A 9524-nucleotide genomic window follows, 5' to 3' on the forward strand; every position below is an offset into this window, starting at 1 on the left:
GTAGCAGGGCCCCCCTTTAGACAGCAGCAGGGCCCCCCTTTAGACAGCAGCAGCAGGGCCCCCCTTTAGACAGCAGCAGCAGGGCCCCCCCTTTAGTCAGCAGCAGCAGCCCCCTCTTTAGACAGCAGCAGCAGGGCCCCCCCCCTTTAGACAGCAGCAGGGCCCCCCCCTTAGACAGCAGCAGCAAGGCCCCCTGTTTAGACAGCAGCAGCAGGGCCCCCCGTTTAGACAGCAGCAGCAGGGCCCCCCATTTAGACAGCAGCAGCAGGGCCCCCCGTTTAGACAGCAGCCCCCCTCCCCTCTAGACAACAGGGCCCCCCCTTTAGACAGCAGCAGCAGGGCCCTCCGTTTGGACAGCAGCAGCAGGGCCCCCATTTAGACAGCAGCCCCCCCTGTAGACAGCAGGGCCCCCCTTTAGACAGCAGCAGCAGGGCCCCCCCCATTTAGACAGCAGCCCCCCCTCCCCTGTAGACAGCAGGGCCCCCATTTAGACAGCAGCAGCAGGGCCCCCCATTTAGACAGCAGCCCCCCCCCCTCCCCCTGTAGACAGCAAGGCCCCCTGTTTAGACAGCAACCGCAGCCCCCCCTGTAGACATTAGTAGCAGCCCCACTCCTTGCAGACAGCTCACCTGTGGCTGTCCTCTGTCGGGTGCTGCCGCTCCACTGTCCCGTTCTCCCGTCCTCCCGATGGAGTCCTATGGAGGAGCATGTGACATATACATCACTCTGCTTCCTCCGTAGCGTTACGCTGGGTGCAGGGGGAGGAAGTGGAGTGACGTGTGTGTCACATGCTCTTCCATGGAACACTATGATGTGGACGGGAGGATGGGAGAATGGGGCAGCAGAGCTGCACCAGGTATCGGACATGGCATCGGGGACATTAAACGAGTCCCCGATACCATGCAAATGGCTAGTATCAGCCCCGATACCGATACCAGTATCGGTATCGGGACATCCCTAATTATGGATAAACTAAAATGAACTAAGTGTGAACTGGCGACATTTTCCCATTGCAATCAATGCATTTCTATGGTAAAGAAGGACTGTTTTATAAGAAATCAAAAGGATGTTTTGTAGAAGTTATACAGCTCAAAAACCGTGCCAAAATAATGTGTGTGCACATAGCCTTGTGATGAGAGGGACCAGCAGGCTGCCCTAGCTTGAGGACCCGATTGCAATTGCGACCTCTGCAACTCTATTACTACACCACTGATAGTGAAGATGAACATGTATAGTATTGTCAGAATTTTTTTTTTCTCCTTATCTTGTAATAATGTTATGAACTTCTGTTTTTTTACTATTATAGTTAGTGATGAAGAGTTTTTCTGATATATTTCCTATAGACTTTTTTGTGAAATGTTCTATGACTAGATTAAAATAATTTTTAGAAATATGCTTTTATTAAAAAAGATCAGCCTTTGGGTTTAATAGCTTCAATGTATCACTGTAGCTGCAGAACCCTGTTCACAGTTAAACCCATATAGTAGCACGGTCATCAGCTGATCTGGTGTCCTTCTACGTGATGATCTAATCTCAGATATGGTCATATCAAAGAAATTTATGTCTACATTTTTTTCTCCTTTCATCTCGTATAGAGTGGAAAAGTACCAATTAAGGACCTGTTCACAGACCTCAAAGATGGAAGAAAACTGCTGGATTTGCTGGAAGGTCTCACTGGCACTTCTTTAGTAAGTACAAAATTGTTAGATTTTATCCTAGAAAGCCTCCAATGGCCGGCTCTGGAGATCTGTCTGACCTTCGTCAAAACATCTTTTCACTTGTATTACATTATTTTAGTTGATTTGTTTTTTCTACCCAGAAAAAGTGGCTTCAATGACTGGCAGCTGCTTCACCTCCCTTCATAAAAAAAGCATATGTATGTTCAGCCAAGCCAATCATGCATCTTAAAGGGGGTCATCCAATATAAGGTGACTTTAGTAAGTGTTATACAGTATTGGACATGCTTATCAAGGATCTGTGCATGTGCTGATGGTAAATGGCCATGTCCTGTGTCCCATCACACTGCTGGCTGGTTTCAGAGAACTGGCTACTTTCTGTTTCAGTGGCCTCCCTCAGACTACAATCCCCAGGATTTTTTTGTTTTGAGCTGGGAGTGGACTTATTTCCCTCTTACACATTGGTCGCCCCACCCATTGCAGCACAGCACAACCTGACACACAAGCTGGCTTTATTCACAACAGATGCAGCAGCCAAGCCCCCTTTCAGTACCTGACATGAGATGTATTATTTTGGGCCTCATAGCAAGCTGGGAAAGGTCCGAGACAACACTCATTTTGTAGGCTGCAAAAAATTTACTTTTGGGTAAAAATAAGACAAAGAAATTTGATACCAGCCACCAAACATACGGTATATACTCGAGTATAAGTCGAGTTTTTCAGCACGATTTTTCGTGCTGAAAACACCCCCCCTCGACTTATACTCGAGTGAACTCTCCGCCTGTCAATCCCTTCTCAGTGGTCTTCAACCTGCGGACCTCCAGATGTTGCAAAACTACAACTCCCAGCATGCCCGGACAGCCATCAGCTGTCCGGCATGCTGGGAGTTGTAGTTTTGAAACATCTGGAGGTCCTCAGGTTGAAGAATACTGCGGCCTTCGTCATCATCCAGACCCTCCTTTAGTTTTCTACTCACCTCCCCTCGGTGGGAAGGAAGGGTGAGCTGGTCCGGGCCATCTATGCTGCAGGGACCGTCCAGTGGGGAGGGTTAGTCGTTCCGGGCTGTCCATTTTCACCGGGAGGCTCTCTTCTCCGTTCCGGGCCCGGCCCAGGACTAGTGACGTTGCCTTGACGATGACACACAGGGACGTCCGTGCGCAGCAGACGTACCTGCGCATGAATGTCCCTGTGAGTCATTGTCAAGGCAACGTCACTTGTCCAGGGCCAGGCCCGGAGCGGAGAAGAGGACGGTCCCTGCAGCATAGATGGCCCGGACCAGGGGTCTGGATGATGACGAAGGCCGCAGTGGTCTTCAAGTTGAAGACCGCTGATGAAGGGATTAACAGGCAGTGATGATGAAGGGGGGGAATGATGACGGGGGTGATGATGACGGGGGTCTGGATGATGACAGGGGGGGATGATGACGGGGTGATGATGAAGGGGGTGAAAATGGCAGGGTGATGATGATGGGGGTCTGGATGATGTCAGGGGGGGATGATGACATGGAGGGATGATGTATTTTCCATCCTAGGCTTATAGTCGAGTCAATAACTTTTCCTGTGTTTTTGGGGTGAAATTAGGGGCCTCGGCTTATATTCGGGTTGGCTTATAATCGAGTATATACGGTATGTAAGCAAAGTATATTAGTAGCTAGACTAACTTGTCCCGTCTCACATTCAAAGAACCAAAAATCCCAGACTACCCTAATGTGTGGATTGGGGGTAATACATTCCAGCCCCCAAAAAATTGGTTTTGTTAATTAACTCATAACTAAGGGCGACTTCACATTATGCTATGCAAATTACTGGAGATAAAGTCTGAATGTGTTTGATAGTCAGCATGATGTAATTCCCTACCTATTCCCATATGAAACTAGATCACTTATTCCGTCTCCAGGGAATGATAGATTCCATCATCGGAAAGCCATCATAAATGTTAGATAAAATACAAAGTGCAGTAGTGCCTACACAGTATTCCTGTAAGAACATGTCTTGTCAATCTAGTTATACAGATGCAGCAACTATATCAGAATGTGTATTACTTTATTTCCAGGTAGGTGAGAGATGCATGAAAAAGGACTTTGTGAAGGATATCAAAGAAACATGAGCTTTACATTGATTCATAGAGAGCTACATATGAACAATCCCTGCACATTTTAATACTTGTTTATGCCTTTCTTCAGCACATTCTTCTTTTTTCATGGACAACAAGTCTGCTTTTACAAACATATTGGAATATATGTAATCATAAGAATCAGATTTTCCTTTTATTTTCTCAAATTGGAGCATGAAGCTGCTATATTACATGAGGTTCTGTAGTTTAAAGGGCTTGTCTCATTTTCCTTCTGTGACATCCGTATACCAAATACGAAATAACAACATGGGTTGTGTCCTGGGACAACCTCTTTAATGTAGCAATAATATAAGAAGCACCATAGTGGGTGGGTTGCAAGGTCAGTAAGCCCACAATACCTTCAATGGACTTGTCTCGTAATTCAATAATAAAGTCTGACAACACCCAGTAGTGAAGAATTCCTCGTCTTTACTGAGCGACCTATTACATACATGCAACGCTTCGACCCTATAGGGTCTTTGTCAATCTTATATGTATACATGTATGTTTTTGTCTGGGGAATTCTTTACTACTGGATTCTGTTGAACTTTCTTCTTGAACCCCTTTAAGAAAGGGCACATTTTCTACAGTGGACAGTGTTAAGTATCATTCAGAGCTGTTTTTAGGATTTGCAGCTCTAGGGAAAGGCTGAATTATTAATGTGACTTATCCAGATTTATAAATATACTGTATATATTGCTTTATTGCATGTGTTCCACCTATTTCCTCCATGGAGACTTTGTTGATAAACAGCATTTAAAGGAGTACTGTAGTGGAATATAACTTAAGTTATAGGTCGCGGGGCGTTCGACCGCTGGAACCCCCTGCAATCTCCTGTACGGGGTCACGGCAGTCTGCAGGAAGGGCTGTGCCGTCCCCAGCAGGAAGTCGCGGCAGACACGCCCCTCCATGTATCTCTATGGGGTACATGGAGGGGGCGTGTCGGCCGCCGCATCATGCGGGGACGGAATGCCCCCTTCCTGCAGACTGCCATGGCCCCGTACTGGAGATCTGGAATAACTTTTCTGTCGTTCTCCCCATTTGCCAAGTAGGAGAAGATAGTATATCAAAGGAATATTATAGTGGAAGGATAGGGGATAAGTTACAGATCACGGGGGGGGGGGGGGGGGGGGGGAGTCCGACCGCTGGGACACCCTGCTATCTGTAACTTATCCCATATCCTTCCACTACAATATCCCTTTGATAAATCTTATCCTACTTGGCAAATGGGGAGAATGACAGAAGAGTTATTCCAGGTCTCTACAAAAAGGGACAGTGCAGCCGTTTTACCCTAGATTATACAGTTAATTTTACTGTTTACAATATGAAACATTTGCTTACAGCCAAGTCATATTCTACTTTACTAACATTTTCCAGGCCAATTCCCTATGAAAAAAAATGGTTTTAGCTCCCAATTTTCTTATCGTACATGCACACATCAGATTTATTTTCCTGCCCTTTACTTCAAGTTTGCTGCTAAAGAAATTTCAGCAGAACTATGCCAGGTGCATATGTATGCTGGGCCGGCAGATTGCATTGTATGCTGAAGCATTTTAAGGGCTTAGGGTGTGGGTAAAATGTCCCAAAGGCTTTTGTAATGCATAGAAATGGTAGGAATTGTTCCCCTCAAAGAAGTAGTATAGAAACACTCATCTGATTTATGTTTTCAAGGAAAACAAGGTTATTGTCTCTGTGTGTATATATATATATATATATATATATATATATATATATTGGGGAATATGCAAAGCAGCTCATTACATCACCTTCTCACCTTCTCAGTTACGGAATATAAAAAACTGATCGGGATTAATGCCAAGCCAGACTTACTCCCCAAAAGGGAAGTTTCTACATATATATATATATATATATATATATATATCTGGTTTTATGGAAATTTACACAGTTAACGCTACGTACGGAAGCTTCAGCTCCTTAAACTCCACTAAGGAACAGAATACATTGCAACAAAAAATAGCCATATATAAATTATTAAATACATTGTGAAAGAATGTTGCACGTTGAAGAATATGTGGTTTCCCGCACATGTCCTGTAGATCTGTCTGCAGAACCAGACTGGTTTTATACTAGTTTGTGTCATTAACAGATAAAAGGAGTCTACGAATAGTTACAGGGCAAACACAGCATTTCAACATTTCTTATTAGGGTGCATTCACACCACGTTTTTGCAATACAGTTCCCGTCTCAGGTTTTTGATGTAAAATGGATTCCTCAAAACCTGACTAAACTGTATCAAAACGTGTGTACAAATTTGAACCCGTATACAGTTAAAAACCGTATACGGTTTAAAAAATGATGTCCGGTTGCATCTGTTTTCTAAGAAAAAAACATATATACGTTTTTAACTTTTCCCTCCATTATGAATAAAGTTTCACTTGTTTGATTGAAATTCCAAGAAAAAAAAACTGTGCAAAGTCGAAGACCGTATGGAACCGTACGCACATACAGTTCTGTACGGTTCCCATTGACTCCCATGTTAAAAGAAAAAACATATACGGTTTAATACTGTTTTTCACCCGGACCAAAAACCGTGGTAGGCTACGGTTTTGGATACGGGAAAGAAAACTGACAAAACCGTACAGGATGCAAAAAGGACACAACCTGATGCATCTTTTGGCATACGGTATTCAAGGGAGAGTCAATGCATACAGTTGTCAGTACGGTTCCATACGGTTTTCACATTGAAAATGTATACGGGAACTGTATTGCAAAAATGTGGTGTGAATGCACGCTTACCCTGCTTACTATCTAGGTGCTTATATAAGTGTGTTAATGGGTAAACGAGCCAGGAGAAGAGCACACTAAGCGCGTTCTGTCCCAGCTGTGTGCCACGTAACCGAGACAGACATACAGTGTAAATCTATAGGACAATATTGGTCTTGCCCACGGAGAGTGGGGAAAGAAGCGCCCGCACACGGCTTCTCTCTCTGCTGGTTGCAGGTTTTAACACTAAGACCCTGATCAAAATTAGTTTTGACATGTCAAAAGGTTTTAAAGGGGTGTTTCCAACAGGTTAATTCTGTCTCGCCAGAGAGCAAGAGGATCCTTTGGGTCCGGGATACAGTAGTACTCTTCAGAGATCCAGCAGTAGAAATCCCATTTTGGAGTCCATCACTTGCTAGTAGTGTTTGTCCTTTTATGAGTTAATCCAAAAATAACCTATCTTACCAGATAAATGATATGTGTGCAGTAAACAGCACAATGAACCCTATTTTGGCACAAGTTTCCAATATTATATAATGTAATTCACCAAATTTCCTTACTTAGATTCTTTCCACCTCTGTTTTAAATGGTCATACTTTGTATTATATAATCTGCTGTTAGAATAAAAAAAATATATAATAATAATAACAATAATAATTTGCTGACATTTCTTTTCTTTTTATAATTCAAGCCAAAGGAACGTGGATCTACAAGAGTTCATGCTCTAAACAATGTCAACAGAGTGCTGCAAATTTTACATCAAAACAATGTGAGCTTCTCTATACTGTTTATGTCTTTGTGGAAATTCAATTCATTGCACTTATTTTAAGTAAAGAAATTTCTGGGACGTAGGTTTTGGTCTTTTTTTATTTGTTTTCATTCCTTTTAAAAACAAATGTGCTCCAGATGGAAAAACAATTAAAGGAGTTGTCTGGTCTTTTTTTTCCCATGGGCTGAGTTTGGAATTGCAGCCCATCCCCATATGTTTATATGAGAATATTCTAAATACAATCCATGAACAAGAGTGGTGCTTGTTCTGGGGAAAAAATCCTTCTTTTTAAAAACTGGGAAACACCTTACACAACTGTGTATCATGCCTCCAACACAGTAGTTTCCATAGCTACATATAAACACCATGGCTACTGTCTTGAACCCAAAATGACATACATTTACAAGATATCGGCATCAGAGATATGTTTGATCTCGTCTATTTAAAGGGGTACTCCACTCCTAGACATCTTATGCCCTATCCAAGGGACAGGGGATAAGATGTCTGATGGCGGGGGTCCCGCCGCTGGGGACCCCTGCAATATAGCATGCAGCACCCACCTGTATCTGCTTCCGGCAGCGCTGGAGGTTCTGGCTCCCAACCATGGGAACGGAAGATGGTGACGTCACGACTCTGCCCCCGTGTGATGTCCCGCCCCCTCAATGCAAGTTTATGGGAGGGGGCGTGAGAGTCGTCACGCCCCCTCCCATAGACTTGCATTGAGGGGGCGGGGCGTGACATCACACGGGGGCAGAGTCGTGATGTCACGATCTTCCGTTCCGGAAGTCGGGAGCCAGAACCTCCAGCGCTGCTGGAAGCAGATACAGGTGGGTGCTGCAGGTGGGACCCCCGCGATCAGACATCTTATCCCCTATCCTTTGGATAGGGGATAAGATTTCTAGGGGTGGAGTACCCCTTTAACCTTTTAAAAGCCAAGAGAAATAGTAACTGGGGCATGTAAATGGTTAGAAGAAAGGTGGGAACTCCATCTTTGATTGCATTGGAGCCCTGCAAAGTGATTGTGGGCCACAGGGGCCTAACATGGCTATATATATTGCCCAATAGATTGTATGTTGGTTATTTACTGACAGGCAATAATGCTCCAGTATATTGAGTATACTGAAGTAGTTAAGTGTCATATCGGTGGTCAGAATCTTGCAATGTGAATTCTGTGAAGTTCTCTAGCGGGAATACTTCAAAAAAGTATTGGGGGAAATAAATAAACCTGTCTGAAATAAACTGTCTTTTTCACCCAAAACTATTAAAGCCTAGCTTATTTTTTGGTTAACTTAAAGGAGTACTCCAGGATTGGAAAACAACATATCCCCTATCCTAAGGATAGGGTATAAGTTTCAGATCGCGGGAAGTGGCAGCTGATGCATCCCCTGAATACTACTCTATGGGAGAGCCGGAGCGATGCCTTCGGCAATCTCCAGCTCTGCCATAGCGCTATATTGAGGGGGCGTGTCAGCCGCCGCTTTGTGCATTGGTTGGCACACGCTATTTGGCCGGAGAGCTGGAGCCCCGTATGGGAGATCGCAGGGGGCCCCAGCGGTCGGACCCTCCGCGATCTTAAACTTATCCCCTATCCTTAGGATATGGGATAGGTTTTCCAATCTTTCTTGGACTACTCCTTTAAAACTTAAAACAATTATACATTAACAGATGTACAGCACAATGGCCCAGATTTATCAAACTGTGTGAGAGAAAAAATGTTGAGATTTTCCCACAACAACCAATCGCAGCTCAGCTTTCACTTTACCAGAGCTCATTTGCTGAGCTGTGATTGGTTGCTGTGAGAAATCACTCTATTTTTTCTCTCACACAGTTTGATAAATCTGGGCCAATATGTTTCCCATTGACATACATTATATAAAAAATTCATTGCAAGGTATATGCTTATTTTTTGCCAGATGCAATAGAGTAGTTGACTAAATTATTATCCATTATATTGGACTTTGTTATAACCTCATATAATTTACCTATGTATTTCTCAAGGTGGAGTTGGTGAATATTGGAGGAACAGATATTGTTGATGGAAACCACAAGCTGACCCTTGGGTTAATATGGAACATTATTCTGCATTGGCAGGTAATATGGCGAATGTTTAATGTTCTAAACTTCTAATGTTTCGTTCATTTTATTGTCTTTTTTTTAGCATAAACCTATTTTTCATCACATTACAGAGATAGTAATAAATCTAGCTAATTCTATATCAAGGACAATTAATGGATCATTGTGTT

At 43.6% G+C, this 9524-nt stretch overlaps 1 protein-coding gene across 6 annotated transcripts in view; it reads left to right on the forward strand.

The window, feature by feature from the left end:
• Window positions 1-9524, forward strand: part of UTRN (utrophin) — a 702825-nt gene that overhangs the window by 101643 nt on the left and 591658 nt on the right. For 5 of the 6 annotated variants that reach the window (XM_056567370.1, XM_056567374.1, XM_056567371.1 and 2 more), the window contains 3 exons: window positions 1596-1688; window positions 7204-7281; window positions 9280-9372. In XM_056567370.1, coding sequence (XP_056423345.1) covers window positions 1596-1688; window positions 7204-7281; window positions 9280-9372 — 264 coding nt within the window. Of the gene's footprint in view, window positions 1-1014; window positions 1033-1595; window positions 1689-7203; window positions 7282-9279; window positions 9373-9524 lie in introns of those variants that run through there. The other variant, XM_056567375.1, reaches the window with a different exon arrangement.

Source organism: Hyla sarda, chromosome 3, assembly GCF_029499605.1.
Source record: "Hyla sarda isolate aHylSar1 chromosome 3, aHylSar1.hap1, whole genome shotgun sequence".
In the NCBI taxonomy this organism is placed as follows: Eukaryota; Metazoa; Chordata; class Amphibia; order Anura; family Hylidae; genus Hyla; species Hyla sarda.